Source organism: Loxodonta africana, chromosome 5 (genome assembly GCF_030014295.1).
Source record: "Loxodonta africana isolate mLoxAfr1 chromosome 5, mLoxAfr1.hap2, whole genome shotgun sequence".
In the NCBI taxonomy this organism is placed as follows: Eukaryota; Metazoa; Chordata; class Mammalia; order Proboscidea; family Elephantidae; genus Loxodonta; species Loxodonta africana.
In genome coordinates this window covers 35,681,621-35,707,702 of record NC_087346.1, presented here as the reverse complement: position 1 = coordinate 35,707,702, position 26,082 = coordinate 35,681,621, and the positions used below count along the sequence as shown (strand labels likewise).

Sequence of the window (26,082 nt, the reverse complement as noted above, 5' to 3'; positions counted from 1 at the left end):
ATTGGGATCATCTCGACAGCCACAGGTTAGGTTTTGGTTTTTTCGTGTTTTTTTTAACCAATACATAGTTCACGGTTTTGGCTTAGTTCATTGCATAGATAAGCTTGGGGACAGAGGAACTAGAGCCATCCATATATCTGTTACTTTCTTCCCTTTCTGACTCTCTTCTTGTGTAATAAATTCTGCATGCCCTATGAGAATGTCTAGGCCAGACAGGAGCTCCACCATCTACTCTGGCAAAGTCAGAAATGGAATAATTTCCTTTATTTGGTTTGCAATGTAATAGAGGAAAGATGGACCAAAAAAAGAAAAAAAGTTACTAATCAAGTAACTTTTTCTATTTATTTGCCAGGCATTTTTATACTGTCAGTAAGTTTTGTTCTTGAAGTTACCTTGACTGTAGAGTTCATTATATCATGCTTATATTTACATAAGAAATCCTTCAACTGTATATATGTTAAATGGCAATATAAGTGGATCCATCCATTCTTATGATAGACCATCCATGTGATAGGTTTAGGAATTGGGTGTTCTGGGACACCATTTTGCTATTTTATTCAGCAATGTGCTTGACAGTGAAGAGCTTTAAATTTGACATTTGTCATTGCCTATCTTATTCCAAACTGTATAAAAAATACTTCACAGGGGAAATTGGCAGTAGGTTAAGAGAGTGGTAAACATATTCCCAAATGCCTGCTTCCAAATATTGGAACCCTTAGCCAGATGCTTCCTGCAGGCTTCCAGAGAGGCAGAAAGTGTTGTGCTTCTGGGATCCAGAGGTACTGATGTGAAGTCTGCAGAAGATATATAAATCATAGTGTGTATTCATTTCATCTGGATCCATGTGATTTCACTGACTGCACTCTGGGTAACCAGGAGCCCTCATCAGAATCCTCTCCCTACTGCCCTTGGGTGCCTCCAAGGCGCTGCCCATCTAGACCAAGCCTTGCAGTAATTTCACACACTCCCCTAATAAAGTCCTCAGAGGCCATCATGTATTTTCATGTGTTTGCTCTATTATCCCTCCCTGCTTGAGTCTTACAGATAATTGATGATGCTTGTGTTAATCATCTTTCCCTCTCTTTTGTTCACCAGGTACCTCGCCTTGAAGGGCCTCCTTTATTGAGAATCGATGTCTCTTCCTAGGTAATTGATCACTGTAGACCCAGGACACCCAATTCATCGTCGAGGGAGGGTAATCATCATGAATAATCAAAAAGCTGTAGCTGTAGCTGCACTACTGCAAGAGTGCAAGGAAGTGTTGGACCAGCTCTTGTTGAAGGCGTCAGACGTGTCAGAGGAGGACAAGAGAGAGGACCAGCAGTGCAGAGGTGAGGTCCTGATGGGAGACACCAGGGGTGTGAGCCAGCGGGTTCACGCTCCCCTCCCCTGCCTAAACGACACGTTCTCATCTCTGCCCTATTTTTCTTCTCTTGGCAGATGACCACCGAGAGATGAGTGGATTTCTAGGGCATGAATGGGACATGGGCTGCAGGCGGACAGGCAGGGGAAGAAGCCTACTTTGTTGCAGTGAATTGCTGTCAGTTTTAATTTTAGGCTTCAGTAAACATGAGGCTACAAGAAACAGTTTAGTTCAAGTAGAACAAAGGGTCCAAGTTGGCTGGTGCACATAAATTTCAATTATTAAAAAATTAAAGCAACTTCTGAATGGTGGCACATAATTTTTTTTCAAAGTAGGATTTTGTGCCTCATCAGTTTCCATAGGCTTCTACAGCTTCCATAAATATGTCATCTCACCAGTCCCATCTCTCCCTCTCTCTTTTTTATTTTGATCCATTTCATGCTATTTGTGAAATAAATCCACTCACATTGACAAATACCGATTATATCATTATCAAGGTTTAAGAATTTGGCTTATTGCTCATTTCATAGCTTGCACATTCATAGTTTTAGATAAGTCGCTGTTTTGGGGAAGTTTCAATCTAGGTAAACCTAGACAATTAAGGCAATTATTATTTCTTCTTTAGTCAGTTTTGAAGAGGCAGACCTTTTTTCTTAGTTTTTTTTTTTCAAGAACTCTAATAATTTTTCCTCCTTTCCTATGTGTCCTTTTTACTTCCTTTTAACATTTTTCTGTACATTTTTGGTGCTTTGTTTTCCCTTTCAGAAATAAGATTCCCACGTAACACATACATTCCTGATCTCTTTTGTTGTTGTTCATTGTGCAGTGGGAAAATGTTTAGGGAGAGTCTTTTCCCCACATTCTTATATATACTCTTTGACATCAAGCAGATTCTGACTCAGAGCAACCCCAATGGACCCTATAGGACAGAGTAGAACTGCCTCGTAGAGTTTCCAAGGCTGTAAATCTTTCTCCTGAGGAGCGGCTGGTAGGTTCTAACCGCTGACCCTTCAGTTAGCAGATGAGCGATTAACCACTGTGCCACCAGGCCTCCTCATTGTCATATGTAAACAAAAAACCAAACCTGTTGCCATCAAATAGATTCCTACTCGTGGCAACCCTTTAGGACAGAGTAGAACTGCCCCATAGGGTTTCCAAAGAGTGGTTGATGGATTCCAACTGCCAACTTTTTGGTTACCCAAACACTTAACCACTGTGCCACCAGGACTCCATTCCCATACATAGGCACATACATCTTTACAGGGAGACTTTAGGAGCCTATCATTTGTGCTCTTTTCGAGATACAGTGCGGTCAGTTTTTTATCCAGTCATTTCACAAATTTAGCTCATGTATCTTTCCTCCTTTACTAGCCAGATACATCAACGTGTGGCTTTGTCAGTTATAAACGTGCCAGTCAGCTGAGATCACACCTGTGTGTGCCAGCAGGGAGGGAATGGCAGGTGCTCGACACCTCTAAAACACGCCCTGTCGCTGGACCTCGTTCTCTGCGGAGGCAGTGTGCTGCTGTTTCTCCTGAAGAGCTTCCCTCTTGTGCTTTTACTACACAACATCCTTTGTCTCCTCAACCCAAATTCCTTTAACCTTTAGGCACTCCCTAAGGAAGACTCTGAACCCCCTAATCAGGTAGCATTGTCTTCGTCTTTTTCTTCTCAAATGCCACAGAACAAGAGAGATAATCAGCTTAGTTCCAGATAAGGCAAGTCTCAGCTATAAAATCACTAAATTAGACTCAGCCTTTTAGGTAGGCTGCTGGGGGAAATAAGTGATCAGAGGGGGAGAGGATGCTCCTGCTCTGTGTGGGGATGATGGCCCGGGTTGGCTGAATCCCACAAACCAAAGCAGGACAGCTCCTGTGCTGAGCCAGTGATAATCCTAGCATTAACTGACCACAATGTAGTGCCCGTGTAGAGCACAGGGATCGGTGGGCTGATTGGACGCAGTCTAATGGCAGAGCCTTCCCTCAGCAGGTGGTTTCTGAGCAGCTCTAACAGACGGGTGGTGCTGCCGCCGATGTCGTCAGCCTGAGAGAAAGGCATTAGTACAGGGTCACTTATGGCGGCAGGGTGAGTCGAGCGGACTCTGGAACACAAACACTGCAGTTTTTATTCCTTTCTCTCCTCCTCCCAACCCCATCCTTTTCCCTCAGAAATTGTCCTTGTCAGCATGGGTGACTACCCCTAGTAACTTCTCCAGAGATGAACAAGAAACTGAGATCCAATCAGAGATAACATTTTTTTATTGTGCTAATTTTAAAATAAATATAACATAAAATCTGTCATTTTAATCACTTTAAGTGTACAATTCAGTGTCATTAATTATATTCACAATGTTTGGAACCATCACCACTATTTATTTCTAAAATTTTTTCATCACCTTAAACAGAAACTCAGTAGCCATTAAGCTATAGCTCCCCATTACCCCTGTTTCTATGCATTTGCCTGTTCTAGATATTTCATATAAGTGGGATCAAACAATATTTGCCCTTTTGCGTCTAGCTTATTTCACTTAACATAATGTTTCCAAGGTTCATCCACGTTATAGCATGTATCACAGAGATACGTTTTGAAAATGTATTTTTTAAAAAACCATATTTTAGAGGCAGCTTTTATTTCAGTAGTCACCACTAGAGTGTATGTCCTGACATAACCCTTAGTGTAAGGGTGGTGTGGAGCAGGCAAGAATGAGTTATAAAGAATAGATTTCCTCCATTATTATGAAGAAACTTGAAAATGTTCCAACTATTCAGTCCTGAAGTATGGTGAAATTCTATGAACCCCCAAATTACATTTCTGTTATCCTTTGATTACCTGTGTTCACTCAGGGATAGCATGCCCATGCCATTTATCAGTCAAACTGGGACACTTTTGAAAATGAAAAGGGAGACTACTAATAAGTATGCCAGGACAACAACCATAAACCAGGACTGCCCTAAGCAAATAGGACTGAATGGTCCTCCTATTCAAGAGCTACCAAGAAGTGTCCTTTAAGGAATTTTCTCTGCACATACACTGGAAACATTCAGAAGTTGAAATCTGTCGGTAAGAGAAAGAGAACCAGGCTTTCCCACAGAATGTGACTATATAGGTCCCTAATCCTGTGGCTCTGCTTTCATTGGAGGGGAGCTGCCATACTGGAGTAGGTGCTCAGTAGTTCCGGTTTGCTGAATAGGCACGATGATTTCAGTGTGATACTTGTATGTCATCCTTAGTAATCAATCTAGATCATTCATTGATGTGGCCCATCTGATATTCCCTCAGTACCAGCCAGTCTTTCCCCACCTTGTTGAGATAGACTTCCTTACATTTGCCCAGTTGGCAACAAGGCCACAAAAAGCATCATGGACCGTGGCAGAGTTAGATTCCCACCATTCTCTCCTTTTTGTCTCTTGCTCTCTTTGTCGTATCTCTTTTGTTTTATTTAACATGTTTCATATTGATGTAAGACTGAATCCTTCTCATAACCATTATGGTGTGCTTTACAGAAGAGATAAGACAGGATTCTCACAGTCCTGTGAGAGAGGTAGACATGGCTGCAGAGCAGAGAGAGAGATGCTGAAAGGAACATCCAGCAGTGTTTGTGTTGAATGCTGAAGTTAGTAGACCTGAGCACAACCACGAAGGGGTTGGGGGAAAGGTAATCCTGACAGCAAGAACAGCAAGTGAAAAACAGCTGAACAATTTTATGCAAAGCAATGGGCTGATCCATCCTGTGTTTTCCAAAAAGGAATTGGAAGCAGTAATTTGGGCAAAAATTACAGATGATGAAGAGGAGTAAATGGATTTTAGAGTCCATAAGATCTAAGAGCCAATTAGATTCAGGCATTGAAAGAAAGCAAAAGTCTAGAATGACTTCTGAGTTTGTTTCTGATTTGTATAACTCAACGGACGGTGGTACCACTCACCACAGTAGAGAATACAGGGAGGAAACAAACAACCTGAGTTAGAAAAAAAGGTTCAGATTAAAGTTCACCACAGTAGAGGATACAGGGGTGGGGAGGGGTGGCAACCATCAGAGTTTATATATGTTGACTTTGAGATGCCTACGAGACAAGTGCATAGAGATTTATATAGCTGGTTATTGTTGTTGTGTGCCGTCGAGTCAATTCCGACTTATAGCGACCCTATAGGCCAAAGTAGAACTGCCCCATAGGGTTTCCTAGGCTGAAATCTTTATACGAGCTGATCGCCAGGTCTTTTCTCCTTCAGAGCAGCTGGTAGGTTCGAATCACTGACTGTAATCTCTTATCCAAAACTTTGGGGGTCATATGTGTTTCAGAATTCACAATTTTTCAAATGTTAAGGAGGTAGTATGGCACGTGTACCATATGTTACATTCACACTCCAACAAAAGCTGAGGCAGCAACTATAATCAAACTCATGAAAATTCTTGCAGCAAAATTCTCAAATAATCACACTAAGTATGCAAAGCAAGGCTATATTTCACTCAGCATGTTTTCAAGGTTCATCCATTTTGTAGCATGTCTTAGGACTTCATTTCTCTTTATGGCAGAGTAATATTTTATTATATGTGAAATAAGTCAATCCTGAAAGGACAAATATTGTATAATCTCACTAATATGAAGTACCTAGAGTAAACCCATATATGGAGATCAGAGTTCAGTAGTGGTTACCAGGGGTGGGAGGGAGGTGGAATGGGGGTAATTATTGTTTAGGAATCATTGAGTTTTTGTTTACCCCACTGCCATCGAGTCGATTCCGACTCATAGCGGCCCTATAGAACAGAGTAGAACCGCCCCATAGAGTTTCCAAGGAGCACCTGGAGGATTTGAACTGCCGACCTCTTGGTTAGCAGCCGTAGCACTTAACCACTACGCCACCAGGGTTTCCAGTTTTTGTTTATGGAGATGGAAAATTTGGCAAAGGATGTTGGTGATGGTTGTAAAACATGATTACTGTAACTGATCTCACTGGATTATATTCTTACAATAAAAAATAAAATAATTTTTAAAAAAAGATAAGCAAGGCTATAAATAGTCTCTAATCAACTCAAGTTCAGCTTCCAGAACTTTTCAGGTTGCTGAAATTTGGATAGGGTATTATGGACCTGTGTAAGTATGTTTGTTGCCCAGTAACATGTTTAATATATCCATCAATATAAAACAGGGCCATCTCCGTGATTAGTAGGTACCATTTAACACCTAATATGTATCTCTAATATTTATTTCTCTGTTCACATGTAGTACATAATAAAGGTACAAAGTAAGGTGAAGTCTTGAAGAAGTGAAAAAGGGTTGTACAAATTGACGCTGCATTATCCAGCTGCCACAAGCGTAAAATGCCATTCCGTCTCAGTCCCTTTCTCATTTTACAGGGAAAATAATATTTCCTTCATTCCTTTCTCTGATTCTTCATGCAGAGATAGTCAGTGAAGTGCTTTACTTCCTGCTAAAAACCTTTCTTAATGCCTGACTACCCAAATTTACCTGTAGGGCAAAGTAGACTAAGGCCACCCCTGACAGATAGCCTCTCGCTATTATTCTTTCAGTCAGAACCAACGGCTTAAGCCAGGCAGCAAGAGGTAGGGAAATTTTTTTTCGTAGCTGAGGTGTTTCATCATAACATTGGTAGCTCAACAGCCTTTTCTTTGACTGCAATTTCCTTACCTGAACTCTGACCTTTTCAGCTTCACTTCCCAGTGAGTTAAGGACCCTGATCCAGGAGGCAAAGGAAATGAAGTGGCCCTTCGTGCCTGAAAAGTGGCAGTACAAACAAGCCGTGGGCCCAGAGGACAAAACAAACCTGCAGGATGTGATTGGCGCCGGGCTGCAGCAGTTACTGGTAGGAAGAGCCACACCACCTGTCCCTCTGACACCCCCAAGCAAGGCACTTAGACTCTAAGTGGTCTCATAGATTAAATTTCTTTGAAGCACAAAACAGCCCTCTTCCTTATGGTCAGCTCTGCCAGGTTGACTAATGTGGGGAAACAGCGGTTAGAAAAGTGTCACTTGCCCAATAAGACCTTCTGTTGGAAATCCAAATCCAGTAAAAGCGAAGAGGGGTGGCCAGTGGGTCTGATGTGAAGCCCGTCATCATGAAACATTTACACACTCTTGGTGGGCCAGAAGTGGTAGCTGTGATTTTACCATGTCTCATAGAGGTTTTATTTTGAAATGCCACTTTGTAAAAGTTAGGTAGCTTAAAAATATAAATTCACTGCTGTTCTGTCAATGTGACTTAACTCATTAAGCAATTAAAGTCTGGAGTGTCACTTCCTTGGGTCCTATGTGGGGTCCTGCTCACTCTCTTATCTCCCAATGATTAAGACTGTTCAGGAAGCATCAAGTCAAAGTCAATTACGTGTTTATTCCTCAATTCAGTCATTGGAAAGTAATCTAACTGGTACCCCCACCCTAGACTGGAGAAAACTCCAAGAAAAACACATAAAACTCAGAATTTATGCTCAGAATTTAAGCTTAGGTTCTAGGGATGCTATGAGAAGTGCCACTTTCCTTTTCGGTAGCATTGCTTTTTATACACCTTCTCTCAGATAATTGTCAAAGAAGAAAGTCTACTAGCGTACATATATTTTTTCTCACATAAAAATATATTTGACATTAGAATCAATGACCAAAAAATGCATTGTCGTCGAGTCAATTCCAACTCATAGAGACCCTATAGAACAGAGTAAAACTGCCCCGAAGTGTTTCCAAGGAGCAGCTGGTGAATTAGAACTACTGACCTTTTGGTTAGCAGCCGTAGTTCATAACCACTGCACCACCAGGGTCCTAGAATCAATGACAGTATCCTAAAAAATTTTTTTCTTACCTGTTTACATGTGGTGATGTTTGGTTTATCCCAAAATAAATGTATAAACATTGTCTTTGCTGATCAGAGCAAAAAACTGGGAAAGACACCTGGATCTATGTACCCATAGCAGCATCTTTAGAGACTTAATAGAAACAAGAAGCCTCCCACCTTCTCCAACCTACAAAACAAACAAACAAAGTAGATTTAAGCAGACGGGAGACTGCAGGCAAAGGAAAGTGAGTACTTGGAAAGAATCTGATGATAAGCCAGGGCTTTAAATAAGCATGCTTGATATTAGTAGAGAAGTGGAATTGAATAATGACTATAATTTGTCTACTATCGTAGAGTTTACAAAGTACTTTCACATGCATCATCTTATTAAATTCTCAAAATAACTCTGCAGTGGTTATTATTACTGTCATCCCATTTTACAAATGAAGAAATGAAGGTGCAGGGAGATTAACTTGCCCAGGGAATAGGCCGCCGGTAAATGGTGGGGCTATGACTCACAGCCACCTCCTCTGACTGTCATGCTCCCTCAGAAACCCTAAGTGAAGAACTTGGAAGCAAAGGTAGAAGCCCTGAGACTTGTTTAAAGCAGGGTGCAGGCTGCCCAGTAGAACCTTCTGCAATGATGGAAATGCTCTATATCTGCCCTGTCCAACACATTAGGCCCTGGACACGTGTGGCTATTAAAAACCCACTGCCATAGAGTTGATTCCAATTCATAGCGACCCCATCAGGTTTCCAAGGCTGTAAATCTCTACGGAAGCAGACTGCCACATCTTTCTTCCTGGGAGCCACTGGTAGTTTTGAACCACTGACCTTTCAGTTAACAGTTGATCGCTTTAACTACCAGGGCTCCTTATGTGGCTATTAAGCACTTGAAATCTGATTGTATGACTGAGGAAGTATATTAAAATCTTAATTTTAATTAATTAAGAATTTTTTTTAGGGGCTACCATATTATTGGACAACTGCTGCTCTACAGCAGTGGTTCTCAAAGTGAGGTCCCAGGATAACAGCATAGCATCATTTGGAACATGTTGGAAATGCACATTCTTGGGCCACTGGAGCTACCAAATCAGAAATTCTGAGGGTAGGGCCCAGCGGCCTATATTAGACAAGCCCTTAAGATGATTCTGATAGATGCTAAAGTTTGAGGACCACTGCTTAAAGAGAAAAGTGGTGAATGAAAGGGAAGGGTCTGCGGGAGAGGGATTTGAATGGAGAAGAGGCAAGGTGAGGCATAAAGGGATTTCTGAAGCAGGAGGAGGAAGAGAATCCAGTGTGGAGGTTGTGTAAGCCTAACAAGAAAAGGAGTTTCTTTTCTGTAAGTTCAGAGACCTGTTTTAGCCTGGAGCCATTCCCAGTGAGCCAATGGTTGCTTCGCTTGCTTGGCGAGCCCTTGTATGATTCAGCCAACGTCATCTAAGAACTTTACAAGGATTCTAAGGTGAGAGCGGAAGACCCTCACAGAGGGAGTGACCCCCTGATTTGACATATGGAGCTTAGAAATTGCCTCTGAATTTTGACCATAGGCTGAGAGGCTGTGATACAGGATACCATTATTACCAGAGTTTTACGCCTCTATTTAATTCTATTCTGCAACCACCAGGTCACCGCCCCCACCACCACCACCACATTTAAAGCTGGTAGTGACATCAGCTGAAAATCCAAAGGCAATATGTTTAAAAATTCAAGTCTTACTGCATTTGGGGATGAATGTAAGTTTGGAGACAAGCTGCTCATAGTTGTTAGACTGTTTTAAGAGTCCGTTACTTCTCTGTAGATCACAGAGGTTTCATATGAGGGAAATGGAGCCATACAGAATTTAAGAGGTTTATGCCCAGCTCACAAGGCTGCTCAATAGTAGCTCTAAGAATCAATCTATTAGGACTTATTTAGTTCTTAATGTATTTAATCAGGGAGCTTTTTGAACTCTGAGAATCATTTTGTTTAGCTTACCCAGAGAGCTATAAATTAAGCAACCACATCTCCTAAAGACTTTTAGTATGCTTTCCTATTGTGTCAGACCCCAAGTGCACAATTGCTAAACCACTCTGTTTTGTAAATACCAAGGACTATAGCACCCTATGAGCCAAGCTGCTCAAAACTGTGCTACTTTCAATATCTCGGCTTGTTAAAAGTGGCTGGAGTATATTCTCTGTTTTTGTCCCGTTATACTATTGGTTTCAATATAGACTCTACTGGAATTGGATGGTCACATTTTAATAATTGATTAATTGTATAATTCCATTATTACATAATAAATAAATGCTGCTGTCCTGTCTTTTCAATTCTCTTATTATCTCTTTCTTACAGTTTGTCCGTTAATCTGAACTTTTCCTTGTTTTTCTGTTTCTTTTTTCCTTTGATATGAATCCTTCCCATAAAAAGTTTCCTCCCCATTTTTAAAATTAGCGTTACATTTAAAGGACAAACGTTTTGTCTTTAAGTCAACCACACAAATAACGCATCAAAGTTACACATAAGATACCTAAGGAAAAGGCAAGTCATCAACAACTGTTTCCTATAGTGCACGAGTTGGTCTTATAAAATTAAGGGCCATTTATATTTTCACTCGCTTAACCTGAACTCAGGAAAAATTACATGCGTTTTGTGTGTTACTTTCTGTCTCGGCTGCCTCTTCCATTTCCTCCCTCCCTACTCCCCCTCTTCTCTTCCCACCCCCAACCCCCTGTCCTTTTTCCTTTGGTGTGTGGCCACAGACAGAAATTTATGGCAGGGGCCAACCTCTTTTACACTCCACACAAAGCTTGCTGACTTGAGAGAGTTTGTCCGCTCTCTCCCAGAAAAAACACCTGCAGGACGCTCCCCAAGAAACCTGGAGAGATGGGAGATTAATGTGGCTGTAATAGCCGGGCAGTGTTTTTGGTATTATGCCCTCTCCCCAGGTAGATGGGTCTTTTCCGAGATGATACCAATTATTTATTGCTGAAACATCTGTTGATAACTGCAGCTGCCCTGGTGAAACAAAGCATATCACGGGGTCACAGGCTATGAGGACCTAAAATCCTACCTCATGCTAGTTTTAGACTATTCAGCAACACCCTCAAGTCCATGGGTTACCATCATCTTTAATGTCTCATCATGCCATAGAAAATACTTTGTAAACACTGCACTGGCCTGCCCTGCCGGCTTTGAAGTATTATTTCATCTTCATTGGTAATTTATATTCTAGTGCCATTGTACTGTGAGAAAAAGAGGGGGAACCTTTTTTGTTTTCCATCTAATTGTATATCGCCTGACACTTTGACCTGTATTATTAGTATTAGTCAGAAAAAGGATTTTCTCCCTCTCTTATTTAAAAATAAAATTTCAAGGGAAAGTAAGCGCTCCTTCAGCTCTTTTCACTCAAAACAATGTTTACACTCTGAAAGGGAAAGATGAAAAGCACCAGCAACTTTTTTCAAGTGTCGGAGAAGGGCATTTCAGTTTGTGAAAGAGAACAGTAAGGCCCTTATAAATATCATTCAGCAAAACCTTTGATGGATTTTTCAAAAAAGTATCGAAGGCATTTAGCCTTGGCTTCTGTCGAGCTTGGCTTTGGGCTGTCGCAGCAGAGTTCTAAGTAGGACGGCCTGTCCTTGCTTCTGGGACACCAGGGAATGAGGACACCAGCTTTAACGTGGATGCCACCCTTTGCAATTTTTCCAATAGCATCCACTCTTCTAAAAAGAACCATTTCTATACAATTAAAATCTTAAAATAAAACTTTTAAAAAGTGAGAGAAAGGGCGTATTTGGATTTGCATGTCTGTGTTATAGGGAGCAGATCAGGCTGCAAAGCCAGGAGGAGTTGTTAGCCTGCTTGAGAGCATTCTCTGTGCAGGTTTGGGGATCTTGATGCTGGTGGGGGCCAGCCTCTCCCTGCGTCAGTTTCTGCACCGTGAGGGAGCATGCTCCATCAGCTCCGAATTTAGCATAGTGCCTCTTCGGGGAGACACAGGGTAATATTTATAGGTTGATTAAAGCACAAGCCAAAGAGATGAAGCAGGGTCAGAAGAAGGATATCATTTTCCGTTTCCTTTTCAACTCTGCATCCATGAAAATGGGAAATCTGATAGACTTTATGCCATGAACATTATTTTTAAATATCTGTGCTACCTCGCACTGACTTAAGGAGAGATAGAAAATATTTAAAAAATACAAAAATACAAAATTTAGTTGTTTCCTTATGCCATCTTGGGTGAAAAAATCTTTGTGAATGAATAAAGTTGGATAAATTTAACTTCCAGAGTATTTTTTTTCTAATATGCTTCTTCAGATAATCTTGGTGCCTATCTATATTGATGATATTTTTAGTTTTGAACTACTTAAAATATTAAAGCGTCAAGAATTTAAACATGATAAATGAATATAAGAGTTGGTCATTACAAGATTGCAGGGAAATGCTTTTTTGAAAAGCCTAGTGTGATTAACTTAGGAGCAGAGAGGGTGAAGAAGGGTCTTAGTAAAAAACAACCAAAGTATGAATTTATCAGGAAATGAAATGTCAGGTTGAAGAAAGACAGTTACGTGGTGTGAGGACCAGGTAAGAGGGTGAGACGCTGTCAATAGAAACAATAAAATCCCCTCCATGAATAAGCTTTTGGTTCACAAAAATGTTCTTAAAACTAGTAAAGAATCATTTATTCCAGGTGCTAGTTTTCATGTCAGTAATAGAGAATGCAAAAACAGTAATAGGGACTTGCACCATGATTCTTTTAGCAACTGGTTTTCTCAAAAGAGTTTTTAATCTTTAACTATGCACTTTGGGGCTTTAATAGCTGAAATCTTTTTCATCAGAATGCATTAAAAAAAAAGTGAATATAAACTCTATTTTCATCCATTCACTCATCCAACAAATATTTACTGAGTGTCAATATGTGCCAGACAGTTGATGCAGAGCACTGAGAGAAATGAAAAAGAAAGAGAAGACCCACTTCATGTCCTGGAAACACTTCCTCCAGAATGAAGAGACAGGACCACTCTTGTCAAAGGCCTGCTTCTTGGAAAGATTCTTCCCATTTACTGGTCATCTAATAATATGTGGGAGTTCTTCCAATTCTCACAACAACCTTAAAAGAGAGGTGTTCTTAGTCCCATTTCACAGTTAAGAAAATGAATGATTAGAGAAGTTGAGTAACTTGCTCAAGGTCACAATTTGAACCCCTGATTGCTCATGCTCTCTCCATGGACCACCTCTCTCAAAACCTTTGACAAACACAGCCTGGCCTTCTGAAGAAATACTGATTGGTCAGCAGTCCCTCTCAGACATAATTAGCCAACTGAACAGGCCAATAAATAAACAAATACACATCCTTAATGACATGAACATATACATATAAAAATCTGTTAAGCATCAATAAGGACTAACACATTTCTAGACATAGCAGCTAGAAGCTTGGCAATACCATTGGTTTGACTCACACAAAATAAAATTAAGCTGAGGTCACATCATGAATTCATCCAAAAACATTTTATTTAGTATTTACCAGACACTGGGCTAGGTACCAAGAATTCAAAGATGATGTTTTGTAAAAACCTGCAAGGTAGAAGATGTACAATATGAATTCAGAAGATGGAGTGATTGATCCTGTCTAGGAGGATCAGTGACAGAAATACAATCTCCGAGGAGGTGACATATGGAAAGGGCTTTAAGAATAAGACGGAATTTTGCTGGGTAGAGGACATGGGGAAGGAAGGGTCTTCCAGACAAAGCTAAACAACAGGCAAAAGCATATTACACTGGAAGAACGGTAAAGGGTTCAGCATGCCTGCAGCCAAGCAAATTGCAGGAGAGCACTCAGGAAAATTTCAGATTGTGATTCTGAAAACCCTAGTATAACATGCCAAGGAGGAAGGACCATTTCCTGGGTCTTTAAAGGAGCAAAGTAATAAGTTTATTTCTGTGTTTAAGAAAGAGTAGTACAGTGTTTAGAATGGGCTCAGTGGAGGAAGAATGGGAAGGAAAAAAACAAGTCATGAGACTATTGCGATACATGAGAGGGGCCAGGCTAACATTCAGGGGCACATGTTAGTAGGGCCATGCTGGCTGTTAAAATGTTAAAATTCTTCTGTAATGGTTGGTAAATAGCCACTGCTCAGCAGCCCCTGATTGTTCCTTCCCTTGCCCTGACTGACCTGGATCTCTCCATTGTCCGAAAACTACATGGTTGGTTCAAAAAGGACCCTGATGGAGTTTGTAACAAATGTTAAATTACTTTAAAGAACAGAAATTTATTTTCTCACAGTCCTGGAGGCTAAAGGTCCAAATCAGGATCTCAGCTGTGTTGACTCATTCCTTGTCAGTAGTTCTGGGCATTTTTTGGTTCCTTGGTGTTTCTTGGTTTGTAGACAATTCTCACATGGTGTGTCTTCCCCAGTGTCTCTTTGTCTATCCTGATCTTTGGATAATTCAGAAGTGATTAGGTTTAGAATCCACCTGACAATATTGTGACCTCATTTATGTAACAAAGAAAAACCCTATTTCTAAACAGGATCACATCTACAAGTACAAGGGCCAGGAATTCAGCACATTTTTTTAGGGGGGGGGGTGTTGGGGGCGGCACAATTCAATCCATAGCAGGCTTCTTGATAGGGGCATGATCCAGGGTAGCACATCAGGGAAATGGAGAGTTAGGGATGTATATAGGCTACTTGTTAGCTGTAGAATCAATAACAGATGTGGGGTGGTTACTGATGACAGGTGTTCAGCCTTGGTGACTTCAAGGACAATGATGCCATTACCTGAGACAGAACACACAGAAGAAGAAATGGGTGCATGGCTACTTGATATCTTCTCTTGGGTCTTTTACAGACACCTCAAACTCATGTGCAAAGTAGAACTGCTCCACAGGGTTTTAAGGCTGTGACCTTCCAGAAGCAGATCACTAGGCCTCTCTTCCCAGGTGCCTCTGGGTGGATTCGAACTGCCATGCTAGTAGTTGAGCACTTTACTGTTTGTGCCACCCATAGATTTGTGTCCAATTCTCACAAACATAACTTCTAACCATTTCTCTAACAGTAAGTATAAACACTGAACTGCTCATATCTTAGAAATGGAAAAGCTAATATCATTAATTGAGTGACTTAGACAATGAACCTTTTCACCAATTAAGTAAGAATTCGAAATACAATGTTCTTAATTGCAAATTTTTTCTCTTCTCTTTTGATGGCCTTCTACAAACTAAGTATTATTACTCTCCAGTTATGTTTTCAGAGATAATTTTAGCATACACACGCATACACGCATGGGATATACGTACATATATACATGTAAGATTGCTATTAATGAAAACAAATTACCTCTTTACCTAATGATAGAACATCAAAACTGGATGGAAATGTAGAGATTATCTACTTCAAGCTATAAGTTTGGTAGGTGGGGAAACAAACCCAGAGAGTAAGAAGTGGCCCATTTAAGTCACACAGTCAGGCAGTGGGAGCAACAGAACCTGATATCCAGGTCTCCTAATTCTGAGCTCAGTGTTTCTTCCTGGAATACTGCACAATTCCATGGTTAAGTGAGCCTTTTAATATAGGCTGTTGTAGGGCTTAAGGAGCCCTGGTGATGTAGTGGTTAAAGTGCTGGGCTGCTGACCCAAAGGTCAGCAGTTTGAACTCACCAGCTACTCCCCAGGAGAAAGATGTAGCAGTCTGCTTCCATAAAGATTTACAGCCTTGGAAACCCTGTGGGACAGTTCTATTCTGTCCTGTAGGATCACTATGAGTCGAATCAACTCGACAGCAATGGGTTTGGTTTTTGGATAATAGGACTAAGGAGTCCTGGTGGCAGAGTGGATAAGTGCTTGGCTGCTAACCAAAAGGGCAACAGTTTGAACCCCTCAGCCACTACTCGGGAGAAAGATGTGACAATCTGCTTCCAGAAAGAGTTACAGCCTTGAAAACCCTATGGGGTAGCTCTGTTCTGTCCTATAGGGTCACTATGAGTGGGAATTAACTCGTTGGTAATGATACTGTAGGGCTAGGTAGTCCCTGAGTGGTACAAGGAGTTAAGTGCTTGATTTTAACCATAAGTTTGGCAGTTTAAACCCACCCAGAGGTGCCTTGGAAGACAGACCTGGTGATTCGCTTCCAAAAGATCACTGCCTTGAAAGTCTTATGGAGCAGTTCTACTTTGCACACACAAGGTCACCATGAGTTGAAATCAACTCGAGAGCAACTAACAAAAACATTGTAGGACTGGTGCAGCTTTTCTCTTGTTGCATTCGGTTCTCTCTGCTACCCCATAACCAGTCCCTTGGGCCCTTCTATTAGTGTAATTTGACTTTTTATTCAGAGCAGAATTAATTAAGACAGGAATTTCTTAATTTCCAATTATCAACATTTAAAATTTTAACTTCTTCTACTGAAACATTATAGTTCTTGTTTTGAAAAGAAGCCAGATACAAGGTCCAGATTCTTCACAAATAAATTAGGTGCCAACAGAATGGAAACTTGGGAGAACAGATATCAGCCCCAAGGCCTATGTATTTTCAGACTTTAAGAGAGAAAAAAAATTTAAGAGAGAGTATGATTAAAATCACCAAGGATTTAAACCCTACTTTAAACCATGCCAAAAACTGCCCTTAATACAGTACTTTCAAGTTTCAATGGAAGATAAAATGGCGGCTTGTCCTTAAAATTCTACCAACGAAACTTCGGTTGCTACAGAATCAGGCATGCGAATTATCCCTTTGATGAGAGCTAACCCTATGGCATGAATTTTATGTCTTCCGTAATGAGGCCCAAAGACTGAGCCAAGTCCTGGAAGAGCTGATTCAACCAAAACAAGTGGGCAGAGCAACCCAGCTCAAAATGCCAGCTGAAAATGAACAGGTTGAAGTGCTGGGCAGACAAAAGAAAGCAGTGACATCCAGAAAATAATAAATCCTATTGACATACTCATTCACTCCTGTGAGCAAGTAAGATTCTCATCTCCTCCTAAATCTCATATATTAAGTAAATAAAAAAGCTTCAACAATATTATCATTTCCACATATTTTGTTCCAATCATGTGCAGGGGACTGTTTAGATTAGGTTGAACCATATGAAAATGCCATTTTTTTGTATCAATGAATGTCATGCACTGGCAATTTCATATGATTCAATCTGATAAATTTGCCGTGAGTCAGAAATGATGCAACGGCAGCTAACAACAACAACATGTTCTTTACAACATATAATCTTAATGACAACCCTGCAAAGTAGAATTTATTATGCCCATTTTGAAGATGAGGTGACTTGCTTGAAGAACATGAAACCTTAACTTAAACTGTGGCTAAGCTGTGGATCCCTGGTGACGTAACGGTTAAGAGGTTGGCTGCTAACCAAAGGGTCAGCAGTTCAAATCCACTCCTTGGAAACACTATGGGGCAGTTCTGAACTCTTTCCTATAGGGTCGCTATGAGTCAGGTTTGGTTTTTGGAAGATGGGATGTAACCGCAGGCCCTTCCTCCTCTGCCGCTCCTTCTACTTGCCACGGTCCTTTCATGATGTGCAGTCACATGCCCTACTTAATAAAACAAACACGCCTCACTCACAAGAGCAAATACTGAAAATTCTTAAGCTCAACAAATTCATAGGTTCTTTGGGTTAGGCTTTTCTTTTTTAGAATGTGTTTGCATAGCACAAAGAAGATTTGCAATTATCTATCCCCTTGATCTACTCATTCTCAATCATTTGTCTTCAATTTTCTTTATTGCTCATCCCATCAGTAAAAACTTTTGAGCATGTACCATGATATAAATTTTATTTATTTAATAAGTTAGGTGTATGTCTGTGATTGCTATTTTATATATAATGTATTTCTATAGAGTAGACATTTAAGAAGAATGAGATAAAGATTAAATGAATATTTTAAGATAATTTTTAAAATTGCATAATTGGGATGCAAGGCTTCTTGCTCACACTAAAATTGTAATTGAATATAATTAGCCTTTAAAATCTTGGCTTAAATAGAATTCAACAGCATATCAAAAAAATAATCCACCATGACCAAGTGAGATTTATACCAGGTATGCAAGGTTGGTTCAATATCAGAAAAATAATTAATGTAATCCACTATATAAATAAAACAAAAGACAAAAACCACATGATCTTATCAATTGATGCAGAAAAGGCATTTCACAAAGTGCAACACCCATTCATGATAAAAACTCTCAGCAAAATAGGAATTGAAGGAAAATTCCTCAACATAATAAAGGGCATCTAGCCAACGGCCAACATCCTAAATGTAGAAAGCCTGAAAGCATTTCTCTTGAGAATGGGAACCAGACAAGGATGCCCTTTATCACCACTCTTATTCAACATTGTACTGGAAGTCCTAGCCAGAGCAATTAGGCTAGACAAAGAAATAAAGGGCATCCGGATTGGCAAGGAATAAGTAAAATTATCTCTATTTGCAGACATGATCTTATACACAGAAAACCCTAAGGAATCCTCAAGAAAACTACTGAAACTAACAGGAGAGTTCAGCAGAGTTTCAGGTTACAAGAAAAACATACAAAAATCAGTGGAATTCCTCTACATCAACAAAAAGAACATTGAAGAGGAAATCACCAAAGCAATACCATTCACAGTAGCCCCCAAGAAGATAAAATACTTAGGAATAAATCTTACCAAAGATGTAAAAGACCTATACAAAGAAAACTACAAGGTACTACTGCAAGAAACTAAAAGAGACCTACTTAAGTGGAAAAACATACCTTGCTCATGGATAGGAAGACTTAACAGTATAGAAATATCTATCCTACCAAAAGCCATCTATATATACAATGCACTTCCGATCCAAATTCCAACTACATTTTTTAATGTGATGGAGAAACAAATCACCAACTTCATATGGAAGGGAAAGAAGCCCTGGATAAGTAAAGCATTACTGAAAAAGAAGAAGAAAGTGGGAGGCCTCACTCTACCTGATTTTTGAACCTATTATACAGCCACGGTAGTCAAAACAGCCTGGTACTGGTACAACAACAGACATGTAGACCAATGGAACAGAATTGAGAACTCAGATATAAATCCAACCATATATGAGCATCTGATATTTGACAAAGGCCCAGTGTCAGTTAATTGGGGAAAAGATAGTCTTTTTAACAAATGATGCTGGCATAACTGGATATCCATCTGCAAAAAAATGAAACAGGACCCATACCTTACACCATGCACAAAAACTAACTCCAAATGGATCAAAGATCTAAACATAAAGTCTAAAATGATAAAGATCATGGAAGAAAAACAGGGACAGCATTAGGAGCACTAATACCAGGTATAAACAGAATACAAAACATTACTAAAAATAATGAAGAGAAACCAGATAACTGGGAGCTCCTAAAAATCAAACACCTATGCTCATCTAAAGACTTTACCAAAAGAATAAAAAGACTACCTACAGACTGGGAAAAAGTTTTTAGCTATGACGTTTCTGATCAGTGCCTGATCTCTAAAATCTACATGATACTGCAAAAACTCAACTGCAAAAAGACAAACAACCCAACTGAAAAATGGGCAAAGGATATGAACAGGCACTTCACTAAAGAAGACATTCAGGCAGCTGACAGATATATGAGGAAATGCTCTCGATCATTAGCCATTAGAGAAACGCAAATTAAAACTACAATGAGATTCCATCTCACTCTAACAAGGCTGGCATTAATCCAAAAAACACAAAATAATCAATGTTGGAGAGGCTGTGGAGAGATTGGAGCACTTCTACACTGCTGGTGGGAATGTAAAATGGTACAACCACTTTGGAAAAAGCTAGAAATAGAACTACTGTACAAACCAGCAATCCCACTCCTCGGAATATATCTTAGAGAAATAAGACCCTTTACATGAACAGATATATGCACACCCATGTTTATTGCAGCACTGTTTACAATAGCAAAAAGATGGAAGCAACCAAGGTGTCCGTCAATGGATGAATGGATATATAATGGTATATTCACACAATGGAATACTACACATCAATAAAGAACAGTGATGAATCTGTGAAACATTTCATAACATGGAGGAACCTGGAAGGCTGTATGCTGAGTGAAATTAGCCAGTTGCAAAAGGACAAATATTGTGTAAGACCACTATTATAAGATCTTGAGAAATAGTTTAAACTGAGAAGAAAACATTCTTTTGTGGTTACGAGAGGAGAGAGGGAGGGAGGCTGGAAGAGGGTTATTTACTGATTAGATAGTAGATAAGACCTACTTTAGGTGAAGGGAAGGACAACACTCAATACAGGGGAGGTCAACACAACTGGACTAAACCAAAAGCAAAGCAGTTTCCTGAATAAACTGAATGCTTCGAAGGTCAGCAAAGCAGGGGCAGGGGTTTGGGGACTATGGCTTCAGGGGACAACTAAGTCAATTGGCAAAATAAAATCCATTAAGAAAACATTCTGCAACCCATTTTGATGTGTGTCATCTGGGAGTCTTAAATGCCAGCAAGCGACCATCAATGAGTCTCAACCCACCTGGATCAAAGGAGAATGAAGAACACCAAGGTCGCAAGATAATTATGAGCCCAAGAGACAGAAAGGGCTACATGAACTAGAGACTACATCATCCTGAGACCAGAAGAACTAGATGGTGCCCGACTATAACCGATGACTGCCCTGACAGGGAACACAACAGAGAACCACTGAGGGAGCAGGAGAACAGTGGGATGCAGACCCCAAATTCTCATAAAAGGACTAGACTTAATGGTCTGACTGAGACTAGAAGAATCCTGGCAGTCAGGGTCCTCAAACCTTTTGTTGGCCCAGGACAGGAACCGTTCCCGAAGACAACTCTTCAGACATGGATTGGACTGGACAATGGGTTGGAGAGAGATGCTGATGAGGAGTGAGCTACTTGCACCATGTGGACACTTGAGACTATGTTGGCATCTCCTGTCTGGAGGGGAGATAGGAGGGTAGAGGGAGTTAGAAACTGGCAAAATTGTCACGAAAGGAGAGACTGGAAGGAGGGAGCAGGCTGACTCATTATGCACGGGGAGAGTAAATGGGAGTATGCAGTAAGGTGTAAATAAGTTTATATGTGAGAGACTGACTTGATTTGTAAACTTTCACTTAAAGCGCAATACAAATTATTAAAAAAAAATCTTGGCTCAGTATTGTGCTTTGAAGGTCTGGCTAGTAGAGTTTATTTTAATACTTGGTTTTAATGGTTGTCTTCATTTTTAAAATTACATCCCAAAGATATGTAGAACAAAATAAAAGAGGTTAGTTATGATTACAAATTCATGAATCTCGTACTGTAGTCCATCCACCAATTATGAAAAATCATTTGTTGACATTCAGCTAATAAATGTCCACCTTCCCTAGTGTCAACAGCATGTTTCTGCAAGTTATTTAGAAGATATTTTTTTAACAAAGTAAGTCAAAACCCATTGAAACTCTTCATATGCAAGATTTTTAAATGTGTTAAATTTTTCCCATTTGTGTGCAGTTGTGAGATTTTATTTTACAGGCAATGCATTATTTTCAGTACCAAAATCCAATGATGAAAACACACTTTCTGCCCTCGTTATTTAAAAGGTATTTTTAAACATACCCGTTTGGTAGCGTACGGTTGTCAGCCACTTGTCATCACAGAAGAGGCTGGCAGATTTGAAGCACATTTCTGTTTATAAAAGAAAAGCACCTAAGCTTTGAAAATTTGACCATTCTTTAAATAACCTGAAATGCCTTGAAATTTTTGTAGTCTTTCTACTTTATGTTACAAAATATCCTGAAGTATCTATGATTTGTGATGATATCTGTACACCTCCTTAACCAGACTTATATGAACTACAATACAATACACTGAACACAATCCAGTGAGTGAATTCTCGTCAGCCATTCCACAGTGAGGAATTTTTCGTGTACCATCTGTGATGAGTAACCATCTGACAAACAAAGTAAGGGGCTGGTAAGAATTCTTTTTTTTTTTTAAAGTTAGTAAAGTTCAATTTCTTTCTTATTTGTAAACTGTATATTTTTATATTTTTCTTTATATTTTCTTTATATTTTTGAGTTCTCAGAGACTGATTCCACAGATCCATCCATCAAAACAATGAGTTATTATTTGATGAGTATCTATGAAGTGTCACTTTGTGTATTTTTTGTTTAATCTTTTTAGTAATCTACATGGTGGAGAGTATTATTCTTATTTTATAGATGAAACCAAAAAACCCATTGCTGTTGAGTCAATTTGGACTAAATTAAAAAAATTAAGTAACTTGCCCAAAATTTAGCATATCTGTTCAGCCAAAGCCCTTTTTTCTTTTTACCTTCCCACAGTATCTCCCTCTGGTTTGACTAGCTTTCTACATGAGAATAGTCTCAACAAATCAGCTTCTTATCTGTCACAATTTTGAAAGTAGTATCAACTCAATTCTGAAACTTTTAATACATTTTCACTAAATAAAAACTAGAGGCCAAATAAGTTTCTTTCATGGCTATTAAAAACCGACTATTATACACATAGATAAGATACTGCTACAGAGTTGGCTCCAACTCATGACGACCTTATGTACAACGTTACCCGGTCCTGCGTCATCTTCATGGCATGTTTTAGTCCATTGTTGTGGCTGTTGTGCCAAACCATCTCACTGAGGGCCTCCTTTGCCTTATCTGGCCCTCTACTTCACCAAACATGATGTCCTCCTCCAGTGATTGATCTCTCCTAATGACATGTCCAAAGCAAGTGAGTCAATGTTTTGTTGTGATCCATAAGGTTTTCTTTGGCTAATTTTTGGAAGCAGATCGTCAGGCCTTTCTGGCTAGTCTGTCTTAGTATGGAAGCTCTGCTGGAACCTGTCCACCATGGGTGACCCTGGTGGTGTGAAATACCAGTGGCATAGCCTCCAGCATCATAGTAACACGCAAGCCACCACAGTACAAGAAACTAACAGAGAGATGGTGGACTTTGATGCTAAACTTGAATTATTTCTACTGGCATTTTACATGAAATTGAAATCTCTGAGCCTTCTGGAATCATTGTCAGGCAGAACATTAATAGGGTCGCTATGAGTCGTAATCGACTTGACAGCACTGGGTTTTTTTTTTTTTTTTTATGGGTCAGACTCCTAACCCTCTCTCTCAGCGGTTCTCCCATGCTATTATTTCAAGTACAGGACTATGACACCTTGTCTTCACTCTTTGTGTAAGGCCATGCCTTTGCCTAATATGTGTAAATTTATATAAATTAGACTTAGTTCATAATTGATGCCAGAAACTCCAAATTCTGGTCAATAGAGTGACAGCATCGGAATTACCTGGGACGTGTGTGAGGAGGAAGAGGGTAGCTTCCTAAAAACATGTATTCTCAAGTCCTACTTCCTAGAGATTCTGATTTAGTAGATCTTTATTGAGATCTAATAACTTGCATTTTTCAAGCACCCCTGTTGATTCTAACATACAACCTGGTTGAAACACCACTATTTTATTCCCTCTTTTAAGTATCTTATTTGTCATCAGTGAAATATTTATAGTATCTAAATAAGTTATGAAAGCTCACTATTTAAGGATCTTACAGTGAATTTTTCTACCAAATTAAGACTACTTTGTGATATGAATAACCATTTCCTAAGTTGTCACTTTGCAGTTGAGTTGTTGTTGTTTTTAGGTGCTGTCAAGTTGATTTCATAGCATATCGACCCCATATGACAGAGTAAAAGTGCCCCATAGGGTTTTCTAGGCTGTAATCTTTATGGGAGCACATCACCAGGTCTTTCTCTCAGAACAGCTGGGTGGGTTTGAACCACAAACCTTTTGGTTAGCAGCCGAGCACTTAACAATTGAACCACCAGGGCTCCTTTCTCAGTTAGTTATCTGGGATTTTATAGATATATATATATATGTATGTATATATACATACATGTGTGTGTATATTGGGTGGTGGTGGCGGTGGATGTGTATATATATTTTTTTATATATATATGCATAAAACCAAACCAAACCCATTGCTGTGGAGTTGATTTTGACTCATAGCGACCCTATAGGACAGAGTAGAACTGCCCCGTATGGTTTTCAAGGAGCCCCTGGTGGATTTGAACTGCCGACCTTTTGGTTAACAGCCGTAGCCCTTTAACCCCTAGGCAACCAGGGTTTCCTTAGGGACAGAGGAATTGTCATATTTGTAAGGTAAGACAGACAGAAGCTAAGATCAAGTAGAGTAGTCAAACCTCTAGCCAGATCTTGTTATTAGGCCTGTCAAAAATGACTATGATATAGCTTCAGAATTCCATTAAAACAACTTAACATTTCAAATAGTATGTTTGTCAATATAACCGTTTGAACTTCCCCATGAGAGTTCCTCCACCAATACCACCAGCCCAGATCTGAATGGGGAAGGTGTGCAGAGAGCTGAGAGAAGAGTGTTCCAGACAGAGAGACCAACAAGTGCAAAGGCTGAAAGGCAAAAATGCTTGACTTGTTGGAGGATGAGCAAGGAGGCTGGAGAAGAGAGAAATAATGAGAATGGCAGGAAATGGTCACTAAAGTAGTCACAGTATCATAAAGAAGGGTCTTCTTGGCATGGTTTAGCAGATGTAAATTTCATTTTAAATGTGATGGGGAGGTGTGTTAAACTCTGGAGCAGGGAATTGACATTGATTTGTATTTTAAAGGGCTCACTCTAGCTGCTGTGTGAAAAACAGACTGGGGGAGAGGGACGTGGGTGGCAAAGGCAAGGATTTTAGTTAGAAACCTATTGCTTGTTGTCTCAGTTTCTTGATGCCAGTAAAACAGAAATACTACAAGTGAGCGGCTTTAATGAACAATTTATTTTCTCACAGTATAGGAGGGTAGAAGTCTCAGTTCAGGTCACTTTAGGAGAAGGCTCTTTCTGTCCACTCTGGGGGAAAATCCTGTCTCAGCTTCTCTAGCATTTTTTATTAGCCTTCGTTGGAGATCTCCATGTGGCACTTATCTGTTCCTGCTTACTTGCTTCTGTGCCTAATCTGCTCCTTTTATAACTCAAAAGTGATTGGCTTAAGACACACTCTACACTCGTATGGACTCATTAACATAGTAGAGAAAACCCTATTCCCAAATGGGATTACATCCACAAGTACAACCCCTTGCCATCTAGTGGAGTCCGACTCATAGTGACCCCATAGGACAGAGTAGAACTGTCCCATAGAGGTTCCAAGGAGTGGCTAGTGGATTCTATTTGCTGACCTTTTGTTTAGCAGCCGAGCTCTTAACCACTGTGCCACCAGGACTCCTGCAAGTATAGAGGTTAGGATTTACAACATATTTTTAGGGGACACAGTTCAATCCATAACATTCCACCCTTTGGCCCCCTAAAATTCATGTCCTTCCCACATACAAAACACATTACCCACATCACATCATTCCAGAAGTCTTAGCATGTTACTGCATCAACTCTAAATCCAAAACCCCATCTTCTGGATCATCTAAATCAAGTGCAGGTGAGAATTTGAGTGTGTTTCATCCTGGGGTAAAATTCCTCTTCATCTGTAAACCTGTGAAATCTAGAATATAAATTATCTGCCTCCAAAGTACAATGGTAGAACAGACATAGGGTAGATATTTACATTACAAATGAAAGAAATTGGGAGGAAAGAAGGGTTCACAAACACCAAATGAGTTAAAAACCCAGCAGAAGAAGTTACCTTAGCTCTCAAGCCTTGAAAATAATCCTCTGTTTTCTGGGACCATCTGGGTAATGGCTCTGCACTCCAGACTCTGGGTTTTGGCCAAGCTTTCCTAATTCTGGGTGGAGGCCCCATGGCCTTGGGCATCAGCCCTGCCTTCCAGGCCCACTGGGACAACTCTGCTCCCTCAGCTTTGGGTGGCCCCATTCTCCTAGTCCATTAAGTGGTGATCCTACCCCTCAGCCCAGGTAGGCTCCATTCCTTGCCCTTGGGCATAGCAACCCCACACCCTGAGCTTTCAGGTGTAGCTCCCATCCTCTT

The 26,082-nt window shown here is 40.0% G+C and overlaps 1 protein-coding gene across 16 annotated transcripts in view; it reads left to right on the top strand.

Annotated features, from left to right (window-relative positions):
• ALPK1 (alpha kinase 1) overlaps positions 1 to 26,082 on the top strand; it is a 146,251-nt gene that overhangs the window by 74,946 nt on the left and 45,223 nt on the right. For 8 of the 16 annotated variants that reach the window (XM_023548592.2, XM_023548589.2, XM_003410489.3 and 5 more), the window contains 2 exons: positions 1,147 to 1,331; positions 7,029 to 7,183. In XM_023548592.2, coding sequence (XP_023404360.1) covers positions 1,205 to 1,331; positions 7,029 to 7,183 — 282 coding nt within the window. In that variant the 5' untranslated portion in view covers positions 1,147 to 1,204. Of the gene's footprint in view, positions 1 to 1,095; positions 1,332 to 7,028; positions 7,184 to 21,935; positions 22,068 to 26,082 lie in introns of those variants that run through there. The other 8 variants (XM_023548584.2, XM_023548585.2, XM_064285430.1 and 5 more) reach the window with 4 other exon arrangements.